Source organism: Saimiri boliviensis, chromosome 1 (genome assembly GCF_048565385.1).
Source record: "Saimiri boliviensis isolate mSaiBol1 chromosome 1, mSaiBol1.pri, whole genome shotgun sequence".
Lineage (NCBI taxonomy): Eukaryota > Metazoa > Chordata > Mammalia > Primates > Cebidae > Saimiri > Saimiri boliviensis.
The window spans coordinates 229,966,570-229,986,170 of NC_133449.1; the positions used below are offsets into that span (position 1 = coordinate 229,966,570).

Sequence of the window (19,601 nt, forward strand, 5' to 3'; positions counted from 1 at the left end):
AAGAATTGCTTGAACCAGGGAGGTGGAAGTTGCAGTGAGCTGAGATCCCACCACTGCACTCCAACCTGGGCAACAGAGCAAGACTCCGTCTCAATACATAAACAGATAGATAGATAAATAAATAAATAGGGAATAAAAATGATAGCAGGGGCTGGGCACAGTGGCTCACATTTTTAATCCCAGCACTTTTGGGAGGCTGAGGTGGGCAGATGGCTTGAGCTCAGAAGATTGAGATGAGCCTGGGTAACATGGCAAACCCTATCTCAACAACAAAAAAATACTGTAGTCTCAACTACTCAGGAGGCTGAAATGGAAGAATCACTTGAACAGGGGAGGCAAAGGTTGCAGTGAACCGAGATAATGCCACTGCACTACAGCCTGGGTAGCAGAGTGAGATCCTGTATCTCAAAAAAAAAAAAAAAAAAAAAAAAGGTGATAAAGAAGAGGTATATTTCAGCCCTCAGTTTAGAATATACCAAATTTCCTAGACTGCTGCGGGGGCCAAAAAATTAGGAAATGTTACTGGAAGACAGTAATTTTTTTTTTTTTTTGGAGATAAGTTCTTGCTTTCTCACCCAGCTGGAGGACAGTAGCACAATCTTATCTCACTGCAGCCTCAACTTCTAAAGCTCAAGTGATCCTCCCACCTCAGCCTCCTGAGTAGCTAGGACCACAAGCATGCACTCCCACACACGGCTAATTTTTAGTTGTTGTTTTTTTTTATAGAGATGAGGTCTCGCGATGTTGCCCAGGCTGGGCTCTAGTTATCCTCCTGCCTTGGCTTCCCAAAGTGCTGGGACTACACATGTAAGCCACCACACTGGGCCATAAATTATTTCAAATAAAATATGTCTGCCAATTTTTAAAAAAAAATTATATTGCCTAAAATAACTCGCTCTTGGCCAGTCTACTACAGAATAGAATTTATAACAGAATATTTATACATCAGTATAAAACTTGTTCTTCCTATGGTTATGAAAAAAACTATATTTCTATAAATGAGTCTTTGTAAGAAAGGCATATGCATTCTGAATCACATTAGAGCTTTACGCATCATACATAAGAGGCACAAATTTACAGTAACCTCCTAGCCAGGCACGGTGGCTCACGCCTATAATCCCAGCACTTTGGTAGGCCAAGGAAAGCAGATCACTTGAGTCCAGAAGTTCAAGACCAGCCTAGCCAACATGGCAAAACCCTGTCTGTACTAAAAATACAAAAAATCAGCTAGGCATGGTGGTGTGCACCTGTAATCACAGCTACTCAAGGGGCTAAAGCGGGAGAACTGCTTGAATCTGGGAGGCAGAGATTACAGTGACCCGAGAGAGCACCACTGCACTCTAGCCTGGGTGACAGAATGAGACTCCATCTCAAAAAATAAAAAAAATAAAATAAAGTAGCCTCCTTTGGGAATTCATCATTCTCAAATCCCAAACAAAATAGGAAATTACAATATATGCATATAATTAAGGTTTTCCATCATCAGCTAGGCACTATTGCTTTTGTCCACTGTTGAAACATTGAACATATATTTCGGTTGGACAGCATTTAAATTTATCATTTACCCTCACTCTCTTTCTAAAGGGATGAAGACAGTCCAGTGACTAACAAGGCAGGCTGGAATCAGATAAGCTTGGATTTAAATCCAGTTCTCTGACATACTAGATACATTATGTAGCCAAATTTACTATTCCTACCGCAAAATCCTTCTCTCTTAGGTAGATATGAATATTAATCAAAGTTTAGATTTATCAAGTGTTTACTAGATGCCAGGCACCATTCTGAGTGCTTTATAACATACCTATTTTTTTTTTCCTTTTTGAGATGGAGTCTTGCTTTGTCACCCAGGCTAGAGTGCAGTGGCTTGATCTCAGGTCACTGCAACCTCTGCCTCCTGGGTTAAAGCGATTCTCCTGCCTCAGCCTAAGTAGCTGGGATTACAGCTACTTAGGTGCCTGCCACCAAGCCTGGCTAATTTTTGTATTTTTAGTGGAGACGGGGTTTCACCATGTTGGCAAAGATGGTCTCAAACTCTTGACCTCATGATCCACCCACCTCAGCCCCTCCCAAAGTGCTGGGATTACAGGCATGAGCCACTGCACCCAGCAACATGCTATTTTTAAATCACTCTATGAGGTAGCAGTATTAATCTGTCTACAGATTAAGAAGCTGGCCGGGCGCGGTGGCTCAAGCCTGTAATCCCAGCACTTTGGGAGGCCGAGGCGGGTGGATCACGAGGTCGAGAGATCGAGACCATCCCGGTCAACATGGTGAAACCCCGTCTCTACTAAAAATACTAAAAATTAGCTGGGCATGGTGGTGCGTGCCTGTAATCCCAGCTACTCAGGAGACTGAGGCAGGAGAATTGCTTGAACCCAGGAGGCGGAGGTTGCGGTGAGCCGAGATCGCGCCATTTGCACTCCAGCCTGGGTAACAAGAGCGAAACTCCGTCTCAAAAAAAAAAAAAAGAAGCTAAGGCACCGAATCAGGTAACTTGCCCAAAATCATAGCTATTAATATGAAAAAGTCAGGTCTCAAACTCACTTGCATCCTACCTCTTATTAGCTATATGTTAACTGAGCAATGTACGCAAAGATCTCTGTACAGTGCTTGGCCCACAGTAAGCAGTCAATAAAGGTTAACTAGTGTGGTTATTGAGAACTTCCTATATACATCCTTACACACACTCCAGTTATGGCCCCACAGGTGTTTGTGAAGAGGATAGAAACTCATCTAGATAGGACGGCAAGTGGAAAGGGAGGCTTAGAGAAATAATTTTAATAACTAAGCATTCATTTTGCAAGTATAATTTTCAGTTATCAAAAACTGATCAGAAATGCAGTTTTAACACTACAAACCACAGAGAGAAGTGAAAAAAAGAAGAGAAAATTTGAAGTATAGGTAACGAAGGATGTAAGGACAAACACACACAAAAAGGAACACTATTGCTGTATTCAAATGCCCTCTGTACTCCAAAATAAATTACAGCTTTCTCAAAGCCTAAAAACACTAGCAATATTACAAGTGCTGTGACTTTGACAGTCATCTTATTGCAGGGACATCTAAACCTGGATACAGGCCGGGTGCAGTGGCTCACACCTGTAATCCCACAACTTTGGGAGGCCGAGGCGGGTGGATCACCTGAGGTCGGGAGTTCCAGACCAGACTGACCAACATGGAAAAACTCCGTCTTCTACCAAAAATACAAAATTAGCCGGGCGTGGTGGCACATGCCTGCAATCCAAGATACTTGGGAGGCTGAGGCAGGAGAATTGCTGGAACCCAACAGCCGGAGGTTGCAGTGAGCCGAGATCGCACCATCGCACTCCAGCCTGGGCAACAAGAGCGAAACTCCATCTCAAAAAAAGAAAAGGTTGGGCATGGTAGCAGATGCCTCTACTACTACAGCGACTCAGGAGACTGAGGCAGAAGAATCGACTGAACCTGGGAGGCAGAGGTTGCAGTGAGCTGAAATCATGCCACTGCACTCCAAGCTGGGTGACAGAGCGAGGCCTCGTCTCAAAAAAACAAGTTGCTCAGGTCCCAACCCTTGCCACACTGTGCCTGTCAACTACTATGGATCCTTTAAAAAGAGGCTATACTTACCTCACTTTACAAACAAAAAACTAAGGTCCAAAAAGGCTAGTTAACAGCATAAAGTCACGCGACTAGTATTACAATCAGAACAAAAGTACAGATTTTCCTGAGCCATATCCATTTAATTTTTTTTCCCCAATAATCACTAAAGACAGTGTAGTGGGGTGCTTCTAAAAAAGTACCCTGCCTCAACCAATTCCAAGCACCAGGATTACTTGGTGACCAACTGTATTTAAAATTTCTTCCCAAAGAAAGTGTTCATCACTGCATTTTCCCAGTTCCTATACTACTATTTGTTAAACAAACTAAGACCCTAGCCACTACCCTCAAACCCGAGTTATAAATAAAACCCCAAATCATTAAAGTAACTTCATACATTTATCCTTAAGAATCCTCCTCTGTGGGGGCCGTGTTCAGTGGCTCATGCCTGTATTCCCAGCACTTTGGGAGACTAACATGGTCTGATCACAAGGTCAAGAGTTCGAAACCAGCCTGGCCAACATGGTGAAACCCGTTTCTACTAAAAATACGAAAATAAACTGGACGTGGTGGTGCGTGCCTGTAATCCCAGCTACTTAGGAGGCTGAAGCAGAGGAACCACTTGAAACCAGAAGATGGATGCTACAGTGAGCTGAGATCGTGCCATCGCACTCCAGTCTGAAAGAGTGAAACTCTGTCTCAAAAAAAAAGGAAAAAAAATCCTCCTCTGAAATGTCTAACCCATCAGCCCTATTTTTATTTCACAGCCCATTTTATAGAACCTTCACTACAGTCTGAAAGAGTCTACTGTATAGAATTGTAATTATATTTAATTTAAAATTCAAGGACAAGCATAAACGGCAATCCCTCACATTTAGGAAAACAACTCAAAATTTTTTGGCCTTTTGCTGAATAAATTCTTCTATCCCACTCGTGCAATTTAATAACTTAGATACGCTGTGTTAAGGCTACTTGGTATTATCAAGTCCCCTACAAGAAGCCTGAAAAACCAAATGAACTTCACCAACTCCACCAGAAAAACAAATAGTAACAAGAACTATTACTTAGTCTTCAGTGCCTATGTCTCTTACTCTTGGAACTTAGTACTTTTTCTCCTACCAACAAATGAGTGATTTGGGCAGATTCAGAGGAGGCAGGTCCTGGCCTTTCAGAGAGTGAAAAGAGCCACAGGAAACTTCTCATTACATATAAAAACAGGCACACATACATTTAACTATCCATGGAACAAGAGGGCTCATCTTCTGCTTTCAAGACCTACCACCAAAAATATTTTATAGTTGGCTGGGCACAGTGGCTGACGCTTATTAATTCCAGCACTTTGGGAGGCAGAGGCAGGTGGATCATGAGGTCAGGAGTTCCACAACAGCCTGGCCAACACTGTGAAATCCCATCTATACTAAAAACACAAAAATTAGCTGAGCGTGGTGGCAGAAGCCTATAATCCCAGCTACTTGGGAGGCTGAGACAGGAGAAGCACTTGAACCTGGGAGGTGGAGGTTGCAGTGAGCTGAGATCTCACCACTGTACTCCAGCCTGGGTGACCAGAGCGAGACTCTGTCTCAAAAAAAAAAAAAAAAAAAAAAAAAAGTTTTATAGTTAATGAAAAGTCAAATAAAGCAGAAATGAAGAAAGTAACAGGCTAATTAAAATTACATGTGAGAATTTTCTTTTCTTTTTTTTTTTTTTTTTTGAGACGGAGTTTCGCTCTTGTTACCCAGGCTGGAGTGCAATGGCGCGATCTCGGTTCACCTCAACCTCCGCCTCCTGGGTTCAGGCAATTCTCATGCCTCAGCCTCCTGAGTAGCTGGGATTACAGGCATGCGCCACCACGCCCAGCTAGTGTTTTGTATTTTTAGTAGAGACAGGGTTTCACCGTGTTGACCAGGATGGTCTCGATCTCTCGACCTCGTGATCCACCCGCCTCGGCCTCCCAAAGTGCTGGGATTACAGGCTTGAGCCACCGCGCCCGGCCACATGTGAGAATTTTCAAAGATGGCTAACTCAAAAACAGCAGCTGCTATGTTTGACAAACCAATTTTCCCACCCATCTTCTCCCTTCTCTCCCCATCTCTCTCATACACACACACATCCCTGTAATAACATTGTGAAGTGTTGTCTAAGCCTCATTTTAGCAAGAAGGAAACATCCCCAGACTTCATGTCTATGAAATATCTGGGCTGGGCATGAAGGCTCACGCTTGTAATATCAGCACTTTGGGAGGCCGAGGCCGGTGGATCACCTGAGGTCAGGAGTTCAAGACCAACCTGGCCAACACTGTATTTTTGTCTCTACTAAAAATATAAAAATTAGCTGGGTGTGGTGATGTGTGCCTATAATCCCAGCTACTCAGGAGGCTGAGGCAGGAGAACTGCTAGAACCCGGGAGGTGGAGGCTGCAGTGAGCTGAGATCACGCCACTGCACTCCAGCCTGAGCAACAGAGCAAGACTGTCTCCAGAAAAAAAGTAAAAGAAGAAATATCTGGTGGACTGAACATCTTGTGATGCTAAGCAGCAAGCAGAAAAACCATCACACAAATTAATTACCAAGAAGGGGCCAGGTGCAGTAGCTCACGCCTGTAATCCCAGCACTTTGGTAGGCTGTGGTGGGCAGATCACGAGGTCAGGAGCTCAAGACCAGCCTGGCCAACATGGTGAAACCCCATTTTCTATTAAAAATACAAAAAGTAGCCGGGCGCGGTGGCTCAAGCCTGTAATCCCAGCACTTTGGGAGGCTGAGGCGGGTGGATCACGAGGTCAAGAGATCGAGACCATCCTGGTCAACATGGTGAAACCCCGTCTCTACTAAAGATACAAAAAATTAGCTGGGCATGGTGGCACGTGCCTGTAATCCCAGCTACTCAGGAGGCTGAGGCAGGAGAATTGCTTGAACCCAGGAGGCGGAAGTTGCAGTGAGCCGAGATCGCACCATTGCACTCCAGCCTGAACAAGAGCGAAACTCCGTCTCAAAAAAAAAAAAAAAACCAAAAAGTAGGGCCGGGCGCGGTGGCTCAAGCCTGTAATCCCAGCACTTTGGGAGGCCGAGGCGAGTGGATCACAAGGTCGACAGATCGAGACCATCCTGGTCAACATGGTGAAAACCCGCCTCTACTAAAAATACAAAAAACTAGCTGGGCATGGTGGCGCGTACCTGTAATCCCAGCTACTCAGGAGGCTGAGGCAGGAGAATTGCCTGAACCCAGGAGGCGGAGGTTGCGGTGAGCCGAGATGGCGCCATTGCACTCCAGCCTGGGTAACAAGAGCGAAACTCCATCTCAAAAAAAAAAAAAAAAAATACAAAAAGTAGTGGCCAGACATGGTGGCAGGCTCCTGTAATTCCAGCTATTCAGGAGGCTGAGGCAGGAGAATTGCTTGAACCTGGGAGGCAGAGGTTGCAGTGAGCCGAGACCGCGCCATTACACTCCAGCCTGGGCAACAGAACAAGACGCTGCCTCAAAAAAAAAAAAAAAAAAAAGCCAGGCGCGGTGGCTCAAGCCTGTAATCCCAGCACTTTGGGAGGCCGAGGTGGGTGGATCACGAGGTCAAGAGATCGAGACCATCCTGGTCAACACTGTGAAACCCCGTCTCTACTAAAGGTGCAAAAAATTAGCTGGGCATGGTGGCGCGTGCCTGTAATCCCAGCTACTCAGGAGGCTGAGGCAGGAGAACTGCCTGAACCCAGGAGGCGGAGGTTGTGGTGAGCCGAGATCGCGCCATTGCACTCCAGCCTGGGTAACAAGAGCGAAACTCCGTCTCAAAAAAAAAAAAAATAATTACCAAGAAGGCTGACATCCTACTACCAGCCTCCATGCTTTTGTTTTATAGAAGCCCTAACCTAGAAGCATATTCATTTTTCTATACTTATGTATTTTTCAGTGATGCAAAAAACTGTATAAAAGTATATTTGAGTACAGGATTGAAGAAAATTAGAATAAAAATATTTTAATGGCTTCCAACTTTCAAGTCTTTCATCACTACTTTAAGAATCCCACAAATTCACTTAGTTTCATCATTCTTTAACTGTATTTTACAAGAGCGGTCTGCAGTATTTTCATGGGAGTATAACATGGTTAGACAAGGCATCAGGCTACAATGTTGACATATCCTCCATCCGAAAAGTCTACAGTTCCCTTACATTCTCAACATGTAATATCCTATGTTTCAATACCTTCAACCAGACAGAACAGCTCTCTCCATTGCAATCATATTATATCCTTCCCTATAAATAGCAGCCTGCTCCCACCATTTATTTATATGTAATCATAGGTCATGGCTTCCTGCCCCAGTGAAAGACGGATGGCATCCCAGGACTCCTAAAGTACTATCATTTCTCTAATGTATATAGTTGGGGTTTTAGCAGGACTTGAGTTTTATAACAAATCTTAGGTTTTCAAGAAAATTAGAAAAGTAATTTTCTGAGGACACCTGTTAAAACTTCCTCCTACTTCGGCTCCTTGCCCCTTCAGTAAAATCACCTCAGAAATTAGGAGCCGTTTCCAGCTGAGCCATTAAGATACAAAAAACAAAACAAACAAAAGCAAACCACAATTGGGTACTCTTCTCTAACATAAACCTATCCTTGTACCACTAGGCAACCCCTTTCTCTAAAATACAACATTCAGACTGCCCTACTTCATGCTTGTCATAATTAATTTGAAATGAGTTATCTTAATTTAAAAGTCATTATTGAGTAGTGGCATGCATGTGTAATCTCAGCTACTCGGGAGGCTGAAGCACAAGAATTGCTTGAACCCGAGAGGCGGAGGTTGCAATGAGCTGAGATCGAACCACTGTATTCCAAACTGGGCAACAGAGACCCTGTCTTTAAAAAAAAAAAGAAAAAAAAGAAGTCATTATTGAACTGGCTACAATTTTAAAATAATACCACTCCCCAATTCTCAAGAGTAGAGATTGATGTCCCTTCTCTTCAAGAAAGGAATGTAGTCCTTTGGATCAAGAAACCCATCAGGCCACAAGGCATGGCAGAAAAGGCACAAATTTGGATTAAGACAAATCTAGGCTTTCATTGGAGTTTAGTTACTCAGCTGTTTAGCCTTGGCAAAGTCCACAGGACCTCTTTAAGTCTCAACTTCTGCTTCAGTAAAATAGGTATAAAACACCCACTTTCCTCAACAGATTGTGAAGAGAATAGAAGGAGATAGCTAATGTAAAGAGCCCAATATCTAAACAGTGTCAATAAATAAATATTAGTTACAGTCCCCACAAGAAGGGCTGAGGGGACAACTGGATAATCCTTATTACATGAAAAATGAGAAAACAGGCCGGGCTCCGTGGCTCATGCCTGTAATCCAAGCACTTTGGAGGCCAAGGCGGGCAGATCACCTGAGGTCGGGAGCTCAAGACCAGCCTGACCAACATGGTGAAACCCTGTCTTTTAAAAAAAAAAAAAAGAGAGAGCCGGGCGCGGTGGCTCAAGCCTGTAATCCCAGCACTTTGGGAGGCCGAGGTGGGTGGATCACAAGGTCAAGTGATCGAGACCATCCTGATCAACATGGTGAAACCCCGTCTCTACTAAAAAATACAAAAAAAATTAGCTGGGCATGGTGGTGCGTGCCTATAATCCCAGCTACTCAGGAGGCTGAGGCAGGAGAATTGCCTGAACCCAGGAGGCGGAGGTTGCGGTGAGCTGAGATCGTGCCATTGCACTCCAGCCTGGGTAACAAGAGCGAAACTCTGTCTCAAAAAAAAAAGAAAAAAAAAAGAGAGAGAGAGAAACAACACTTCCTGGAAGCCTCTTTTGTAAGTGCCAGGCACTTTGATAGGCCCTTTCTCATAGTGTCTTTTTTTTAAATAACACGTTGGTACTGTGACTCAGATGCAAACTCATACTATCTTACACTTAAATCTTAAGACATCCTTTAATTATTCCCCCCCCCCTTTTCCTTTTTAAAAGAGGTTAAATAACTAAGCAGGTCATCATCAGAAGTGGTGAGTCCTATTTTCAACTGAGGTCTTTCTGACTACAAACACTCAACAAGCTACTTATTACGTGGCTTAAATGGCTAATTTTGAAAACACACACGCTACTTCCAAACAGTGGTTTCACCTGAAGAGAAGTTAGAATTGAGCACATCTTTATAAACATAATAAATTCCAAAATGAACACTGATGATTAGATCTTAATCAAGCATACTATCATAATTAAGGTTTACTATCTAAAGCACCACAGTTAATAAATTCTTGAATAGCTGCTCTTAAACAGAAACCATTATTTTTAAAATCCAGGTCAAACCTAATCTGCAGTATGGGTCACCAATGCACACACACTAATACAAACCTCAGCTCTGACCAACAACCAAGACTACTGCTGAAAACTGTTCAAAGAGGTCTTGGTGGCAACTGCATTCATTTAAGGACTGATTCAGTGCCTATTGTATAAACAGTGCTTCTGATAGTAAACTCTTGTAAAAGTCCAAAGTCAAACATCCCAGTAACAAATTTCACATTTCATTTGGATTTAGTCCCAAGAAACACAACTTACAGCATAAACATAACTCTCAAATGCACTGAGAAACCGAAACATTCTGGTGACTTACATTATTGCCACATTTGCTTTATCATTGCGGTGTGAAACTAAACCTGCATATCTCCAAGGTATACAACCTTACAACTCATATCTCTTAAATAATTTCTTATTAGTAACGTATAAACTCTTAAGTTCACATGAACTATAATTTCCTGTTAAACAAACTTGTAAATCCTAAACAAAAACTTTTAGCAGAAAACCTAAAGCTTAATTCTTCACTATTTCAAAAGACAAAGATAAGGGAGTACTTCCTATAACCTGTATGAAATCATAATGGTATTACAAAAATTAAGAGGTGTGCCCTAAGCTTACAAAGCAGGTAACTTACAATGGTGGTGGTGTGGTGTTTTTTGTTTGTTTGTTTGTTTTCTTGAGACAGAGTCTCGCTCTGTCACCCAGCCTAGAGTGCAGTGAGACAATCTTGGCTCACTGCAACCTCCGCCTCCCAGGTTCAACTGATTGTCCTGCTCAGCCTCCCAAGTACCTGGGACTACAGGTGTGCACCACCGCACATGGCTAATTTTTGTATTTTTAGTAGAGACAGGGTTTCACCATGTTGGCCAGACTAGTCTTGAACTCCTGGCCCCAAGTGATCCATCTGCCTCATCCTCCCAAAGTGCTGGGATTATAGCCATGAGCCACTGTGCCCACCTGCAATGGTGGTTTTAAAATTCTTTGAGAAGCCGGGCGCGGTGGCTCAAGCCTGTAATCCCAGCACTTTGGGAGGCCGAGGCAGGTGGATCACGAGGTCAAGAGATCAAGACCATCCTGGTCAACATGGTGAAACCCTGTCTCTACTAAAAATACAAAAAAATTAGCTGGACATGGTGGCACGTGCCTGTAATCCCAGCTACTCAGGAGGCTGAGGCAGGAGAATTGCCTGAACCCAGGAGGCGGAGGTTGCGGTGAGCCGAGATCGTGCCATTGCACTCCAGCCTGGATAACAAGAGCGAAACTCCGTCTCAAAAAAAAAAAAAAAAAAAAAGTACACATTCCCACACATATAAAATTTTACAGGACACCCCATTAAAACCCATCCATAGATCCTCTTATAGAGAATATGCCATCTCCAAGTAAAAACCTCTTATAGAGGAATTTATTTATGCTTTAAGAAATTTTTCTTTGAAGTACTGTCAGTATACAAAAAGAAAAATTTCTCATTTTAAAAATGCTGTCCTTTGAGGAATTTACAATTACCAACTTATAAAAATTTTACTTACCCACAACTTCACATTAAAAGGACATGCCAGGCCGGGCGCAGTGGCTCAAGCCTGTAATCCCAGCACTTTGGGAGGCCGAGGCGGGTGGATCATGAGGTTGAGAGATCGAGACCATTCTGGTCAACATGGTGAAACCCCGTCTCTACTAAAAATACAAAAAACTAGCTGGGTGTGGTGGCGGGTGCCTGTAATCCCAGCTACTCAGGAGGCTGAGGCAGGAGAATTGCCTGAGCCCAGGAGGCGGAGGTTGCGGTGAGCCGAGATCGCGCCATTGCACTCCAGCCTGGGTAACAAGCGAAACTCCGTCTCAAAAAAAAAAAAAAAAAAAAAAGGACATGCCTCCTAAATCCTTTAAATTCTTGCAATAATAAAAATAACTTAATTTTTAAAACTTCTCTGGTTTCCTTTATCCACTAACTAAAAGTGCTGATAAAATGTGTGGTCCTGAACTAGGGGTGGCAAAGAAGAGAGTTCCAAGATATTGCCAAGACCAAGAACCTTGAAAAGCTTACAATGTAGTTGCACAATCTGTTCTATCAAAAAACAAAAACAAAACAAAACAAACAAAAAAACTTTCAACAATTTCCTGACCATTTTGAACAAAAACAGGTGGTTTTAAGTTGAAACCTTTAAATGGACAGGCAAAGGAATACCATAGGAAAAAAGACCAAAAACTAGATTCATAGAAACTAAAGAAGGAAAAGGACAAATTACGTGACCAAAGGACTAAGTATCCTAAGCAACATATCGACTAAGTATTCTAAGGGACCAAAAGACTAAGTATTCTAAGTAACATTCTCTTTTTTTTTTAGACAGAGTTTCGCTCTTATTACCCAGGCTGGAGTGCAATGGCGCGATCTCGGCTCACCGCAACCTCCGCCTCCTGGGTTCAGGCAATTCTCCTGCCTCAGCCTCCTGAGTAGCTGGGATTACAGGCACGCGCCACCATGCCCAGCTAATTTCTTGTATTTTTAGTAGAGACAGGGTCTCACCATGTTGACCAGGATGGTCTCGATCTCTTGACCAGGATGGTCTCGATCTCTTAACCTCGTGATCCACCGCCTCGGCCTCCCAAAGTGCTGGGATTACAGGCGTGAGCCACCGCGTCCAGCCCTAAGTAACATTCTCAAGAATGTAATTGATTTATCAGATAAACCTAGCTTGAAAAGGTATAGCCAATTCCACAAACTAAGGCAACAGAATAATACAAACATGGCAACTTCTCTAAAAATGTTACCTTAAAAAATGTTACTGCAAATGATTAAGAAAGCAAGTTAAAATTAATTGACTTAAGACAAATAAATGGCTAGCATCCTATATACTTCCACCATCATGCCCATGGCAGACACCACCAACAAATCACACAACACTTCCCTCCTCCCCAAACATAATCTCAACACAGAATCTCCAGAAAAAGTCAGAGTAGGCATTATTAGTGAACCTATTTGTTGTCCTTGATAGCTACTTTCAAATGCTGAAGTTGCCGGTCGTAGTACATGCCTGTAATCCTAGCACTTTGGGAAGCCGAGGTGGGTTAAGATCACCTGAGGTCAGGAGTTCAAGACCAGCCTGACCAACATGGTAAAACCCCCCCAATAAAAATACAAAAATTAGCCAGGCATGGTGGCGCACACCTGTAATCCCAGCTACTCAGAAGGCTGAGGCAAGAGAATTGCGGGAGAATGAGGTTGCAGTGAGCTGAGATGGCATCACTGCACTTCAGCCTGGGCGACAATCAGATTCTCTCTCAAAAAAAAAAAGAATGATTTTTTGTTAAAGAAAATAAATCATTATGGTCAAGAGAACCTAAATTTTCCTAATTAAAAAGATTTTTTAAAAATGTAATCCCCTTTTTAAGGAGTTCTAGAAAATTATATTTTTTGAGAGCTTATTTTTGACCCATTTGAATAAAAAAAACTGGAGACAGTTGCTTTTCTGAGTATCTACAAAGTTGGCTAGGATGGTCTCGATCTCAGGCCTACTTAATTAGGGATTTATTTATTTATTTATTTTAGAGACAGGGTTTCACCATGTTGGTCAGGCTGGTGTCAAACTCCTGACCTCGTGAACTGCCCACCCGGGCCTCCCAAAGTGCTGGGATTACAGGCGTGGGCCATGGCCCTTAGGTAGATTGAGATTTTTAAAAATATGTAGTTTAGGCTGGGCGCTGTGGCTAACGCCTGTAATCCCAACACTTTGGGTGGCCAAGGCGGGAAGATCACCTGAGGTCAGGAGTTCAAGACCAGACTGACCAACATGGTGAAATCCCGTCTTTAAAAAAAAAAAAAAAATCTGTAAATCGTACTACTAAGAGAAAGCACTTTGTTCTTGCCGTTTAAGAGAAATACTGATCAGTATTAACCAAACACTTCTGAGAATGTATGTGGTCACTTAAGATTTCTGTCATTTCCTTCAAAAGAATTTAAGGTAGAACAGACTCCCAAAGTGAGGTGATTAAAAAGAGAAATAAAAACATCCCTGGAACCCTAGGATCATGTTACAGCGAGTAACATTTAGCATGCAATAAACCAAAAGGAAAGAGTGAAAATCTGGATTCAGGAAGATGTAAGAGTACTACGGTATAAATGAGAAACATTTCCTAAGTACTCAAGTCTAATAAAGAAAAATATCTAATATTCTACGAAAAAAATAGGAGGCTCCAGCTGCCTAGTCTAACAACAGGGTTCAATTCAAGTATTATATATACATAGGCAGAAAACAGCACAATCTCAGGAATATGAACACCGTAACAAGGAGTTTTTCAGGCTGGGCGCTCTGGCTCACTTTGGGAGGGCGAGGTGGGAGGATCACGTGGTCAAGAGATGGAGACCAGCCTGGCCAACATGGTGAAAGGCTGTCTCTACCAAAAATAAAAATAAAAATTAGCCAGGCGTGGTGGCGCGCACCTGAAGTCTTAGCTACTCAGGAGGCTGAGGCTGAGGCAGGAGAATCGCTTGAACCCAGGAAGCGGAGGCTGCAGTGAGCCCAGATCGCGCCACTGCACTCTAGCCTGGGCGACAGAGAAAGTCTTTGTCTACAAAAAATAAAAAAGCCCGGGGGGAAGTGGGGGACATTTCTCCACCAATCACAATTGCATTAATAGTAAAAATAGTAATTTGCTTTGAGAAACTATGTGTAGTGTCCATTAGGGGAAACTATATTTTAAAAGACGTTTTTTAGTAAAGTTCCTTCAACAGAAGCTGGTGAGCAAAGAATTACACATTTCTTACACATTCTAGAACTCCGTATGTATACCCAATTCAGACCCTTTTTTCCATTATTTTTTGTTATTTTAAGGATTAAGTAGTTTGAAAAGGCTTTTGTACTTCTTTTACAGTAAGTACAAAATACAACGAACATTCCTGCGCAGAACCTTTATTTCTTCCTAAAACAGGAGTGAAACCTGAGCCATCTGTAAAGACCCAAGATAGTCCTTAAGAAAAAAAAAAAATTTTTTTTTTAATCTTTTAAAAATAAATTTGCTTTGGCTGCTTGGTGCTTTTTCACTTGGACAGGTCACTCGTTTAAAAACGAACTTAGGCTAACGCCCTTTTCGGCCTTAGCCCACCTGCACCCAGGTGAAAAATAAATAAAAATAAATAACGAACTTAAAATTTGCGTAGGTTGCCACACTGCATAAAAGAGAATCAAAACAGATCGACTTTGCTCCGTAAGACAACCTATTTTCAATAAACAAACATGACACGGACAAAGAAGAGTTGATATCTGGGCAGTACCTGCTGGAAAGAGCTTTAGAAGCAGAAAAAAGCCCATGTAGCCTATGCTTACAGAACACCGTTTCCTGAGTGGCTTTAACTGCGCATTACCAATACTGAGTAGTACACAGAGCGCACTTAACATTTGATAAACGGGGGAGGAAATAAAGACGAAAGTCCTTCAGAGAGCCAATTAAAGACAGCCACCAAGAGAGATGAATAGGAAGATAGATCAGGAACCCCTCTTACTTTCCTCTTGTCCAGAAATGCAACCGTCCCACCTGAGCACACCCGAGACCAAGGCTCCAGCTTTTGCTTTAGCCAGTAAACCAAAAGCAACCAGTAGAGCCCAGACTAAGAGCTCGCTCACTCACCTCCTGGATGCGCTTCCTGGCCCGCTGAAGCACTTCTTCGTAGCCCTTCTGCCGCAGCTCGCTGAGGCTTTCGTAATACTCCTCGGGATCGTCGGTCTCGGTGAAGAGCACCTGGGAGAGGATCTTCCAGCCGCAGGTGTCCAGGCCATGGCCCAGGTAGACCTGGAGCTGGTAACACAGACTGTCGATTTCCTGCTCGGTCATCTCGGGGGCGCCCCCGAACAGCACAGTCCACATGCCCGAAGGTTCCTCGGGGAACACCGGCAGGCACGGCTCCAACTGCGAGTTCACCGAGCACAGCTGCTGGTGCACCGCGCGCAGATCCTGGAAAGAGAAGAGTCCGGCCCAGCTGCACTCTTCGGCCGGAGACTCCAGCTCGGCGGCGGGCGGCTGCTGCTCCGCGTCCGAGAGCGCCAGAGGCGCCTCGTCCTCCTTCACCATTTCCAGCACCTCGATCTCCTCGGAGACCGTCCCGGAGGCGCTCACTATCCGTACAGAAGACACCGGGGCCTCTCTGGGCGCCGGCCGGGCTGCCGCAGTAGCGGCCTCCGTCGCATCGCTGGCTTCAGACGTTCTCAGAACCGGGCTGGGTCTGGCCCGCACTGGGCTCCTAAGACGACTCTCCGCCCCTCTGCTGCCGGGACTCCGCAGCCGCGGGTCCCCCAGAAGGCTGCGAGTGCTCCGAGGAGAGCCGCCCTCCGCCAAGGCCGGGCTCCGCCGGGTCCCGGGGCTTCTAACCAGAGGTGCACAGGCAGTAGCCTCGGGCCGGCCCCTGCCAGCGGGGCTGCCGGGCCCGCGGCTCCCGTCGGACGCAGCTGCGCCGGCCTCGGCGCCACCTCGCGCCCCCGCCTGCTCCCGGGAGCCGCTCCTCTGCCTCTGGGCCGTCCGGTTGTGGCAGGTTATGGCAAACTTGCCCTCAATCTCGTTCCAGGCCACAATAAAGACGAATTTGTGCTTCTCGCGCTCCTCGAACACATGGGGTCGCACAGCCACCCAGTCCGACTCGAGTGTCTCCTCCAGCGCGAACGACATGGTGGCTCCGGCTTCTCGCCGCGCGCGAGGGCCGCTGGCCCGGTCCACCCGAGGACTCCCCGCTGGCTGCGCCGCGCCCCCCGCTCACCCTCGCCGGGCGCCTTCAGCCATCTTAGTGCGCCGGCCCGCTCTCCCGGCTCGCTCGCCAGTCCCTCCGTGCTCGGACCGCGGAGCTCCTTTGTGGCGCGGCTCGCGGGAAGGACAATACGCGTCCCGGGAGCAGGTAGTTCACATGGTCACGTGCGGTCGGATCTGTTTACAAGCCCCGCGCTGCCGCAGCGCTCCGCGGCCGCCCGCCGCCCCCCGCGCGGGGCCGTGGAGCTGCGTCTGCGGCGCTCCGGAGGTGAGGCACGGGTCCCGCGGGGTCGGGCCGGCGCTGTGTGCGTCCCGGTCGCCCGCCCCGCCCCCGCTGCTGCCGCTGAAAACCCGGGATCGGCCTGACTGAAGAACGCGTCTCCTAAACTCTGCGCCTCAGCATCGCCACAATGTTGCCATTCGACTGCTGACGTCGGCGGCTCCACGAGGGACGTAAACACGGGCACGTGCCGCACGCTGGTGACGCGGCGGCGGCGCGCGCACCCAGCCCGAGCGCGCCGGCGCCCCCCCTCGGCGTCCCCTGAGCCAGCCAGCGAGAGACCGCGCTCCCGACTCTCCTTCCTTCCGTTCGGCCTCTTACTCCCACCGGCTGGAGGCAGCGGTCGGCGGGTTGCCGGTTCCGAAGGCTAAGAGAGTGGCAGGTGTGCCCTGCCGCACAGGTGGCCTCCGAACCCGGGAAAAGAGGAACTAAGACGGAGGAACTGAGACGTTTCGATTCCAGGTTTTGAGCCCCTCGAATGTAGTACGTTTGCCTCCATTCTCCTGGAGGGAGCCGGGACGGGCCGTCGCTCCTGCGTTCAGAAGTCGTGTCGCTGCGAGGAACGGCGTGCTGAACTCCGTGGGGCTCGCCCGCAGCCTGTTAGGTTCTCCCCTGATGCTCTTGAGACCAAAACAAAAATTCCAGAAGCTTTCCTGGAAAGACAGGAGTTTGAGATATGAAAGGAAGGTGTCTGAGGACAGCCCAGTAACACGCCAAAACGAAATGAAAATGCCATATCCTAAGAGCGTGAATGTTTACATTTTAGTTGTGGGGTTTTGTTGTTGTTGTTTTGGGACGGAGTCTCGGTCTGTCGTCAGGCTGGAGTGCAGTGGCGCGATCTCGGCTCACTGCAACCTCTGCCTCCGGAGTTCAAGCGATTCTCTTGCCTCGGCCTCCCGAGTGGCTGGGACTACAGGCGCCCCACCACACCCAGCTAATGTTTGTATTTTTAATAGAGACGGGGTTTCACCATGCTGGCATGGTGGTGTTGATCTCTTGTCCTCCTGATCCGCCCGCCTCAGCCTCAAAAGTGTTGGGATTACAGGCGTGAGCCACCGCGCGGGGCCCCATTGGCGTTTTATTGCTTCAGGTTTCGTCATTATGTACTGTTCTGTGAACTTCCTTTTGAGGTCACTGGGCTTTAGCGCTTTTGAAGTTGTATTCAATTATCGGAGTTCCCAGAATGCATATACAAAAAAAGTCATATCAATCTCTGCTATTCTTACTAAATGGTGATGAAACACAGTCTTAAAATTGCCTAGTAGGCTTTGTAATCCAGTTTATATTGTTGGCATTCTTTTTCCGATTAGTATCCAAGTCACAGATACTGTGCACCATAGTAAAGCACAGTAGGAATTAGTTGTTCTTTTACTTTTATTCACATTTCTAAAGTATATGCAAAACCATCTGGATTAATCTTGTATTGTTAGGTTCAGTAATAAACAGCTGTTTATTCAGATGACAGAACAGTACTGAACTAGCTAAGCTTCAAACTTAGTTCAGTATTGTCCAGCTCTAAGCTTCAACACTTGGTACAGTATTGTCCTGATACTTGAATAAACAGCCCCCCCAAAAATTTTTTTTTTGAGACTAGAGTCTCACTCTGTCACCCAGGCTGGAGCCCCGTGGGTTCAAGCGATTCTTCAGCCTCAGCCTCCCAAGTAGCTGGGATTACAGGCACACACGACCAAGTCCGACTGATTTTTGTAGTTTTAGTGTAGACAGGGTTTCTTCATGTTGGCCAAGCTGGTCTCAAACTCCTGACCTCAGATGATCTGCCCGGTTCTGCCTCCCAAAGTGCTGGGATTATAGACACAGCCAAACATTTTAGCCCTGTCACCTAGCTAGATACTTTAGACCTTTAGACATATAGATCTGCTTTGACGCCCCACATGTCCCCCTCAACAAAAGACATTTTGGGCAGGATGGGCAAAGTGCAAAATGACTTTGGTTTTTAACTTTATTTTTTATTTTTTATTTTTTGAGACGGTGTATCACTCTGTTGCCCTGACTGGATTGCAGTGGCATGATATTGGCTCACTGTAACCTCTGCCTCCAGGCTTCAGGCTAGTCTCCTGCCTCAGCCTCCTGAGTAGCTGGGATTACAGGCGTGTGCCATCACACCAGGCTAATTTTTGTATTTTTAGTGGAGACGAGGTGTCAACCATGTTGGTCTCGAACGCCTGTCCTCAGGTCATCTACCCCTCTGGGCCTTCCAAAGTGCTGGGATAACAGGTATGAGCCACCAAGCCTGGCTGGTTTTTAACTTTGTACAGTTCTTTATGTGAAACCACAAATTTTCAGAGTTTGTAACTGTGAGTTTGTGTCAACTCTCAAATGCAAGTCAGAGACAGTTTTAAAAAGCAGAAAGGAGGGAAAACCCATTTCAAATCTGAATTACGGGGCTGGGCATGGTGGCTGATGCCTGTAACCCAGCACTTTGGGAGGTTGAGGCAGGTAGATCACTTGAGGTCAGGAGTTCAAGACCAGCCTGGCCAACATGGTGAAACCCTGCCTCTACTAAAAATACAAAAGTTAGCCGGCACAAAAATTACAGGCACACACCTGTAATTCCAGCTACTTGGGAGGCTGAGGCAGGAGAATCCCTTGAACCCAGGAAGTGGAGGTTGCAATGAGCTGAGATGGCACCACTGTACTCTAGCCTGGGCAACAGTGAGACTCCACCCGAAAAAAAAAAAAAGAAAAAAGAAAAGAAAAAAGGTTTGAATTACCAGCTAAGCAAATGGCACATTATAGAAAAAT

The 19,601-nt window shown here is 45.6% G+C and overlaps 1 protein-coding gene across 2 annotated transcripts in view; it reads right to left on the bottom strand.

Annotated features, from left to right (window-relative positions):
• JMY (junction mediating and regulatory protein, p53 cofactor) overlaps positions 1-17,021 on the bottom strand; it is a 105,047-nt gene extending 88,026 nt beyond the window's left edge. The window contains exon 1 of one of the 2 annotated variants that reach the window (XM_074384348.1): positions 15,452-17,021. In XM_074384348.1, coding sequence (XP_074240449.1) covers positions 15,452-16,483 — 1,032 coding nt within the window. In that variant the 5' untranslated portion in view covers positions 16,484-17,021. The remainder of the gene's footprint in view (positions 1-15,451) is intronic. The other variant, XM_003920812.4, reaches the window with a different exon arrangement.
• Positions 17,022-19,601: the final 2,580 nt, after the last annotated feature.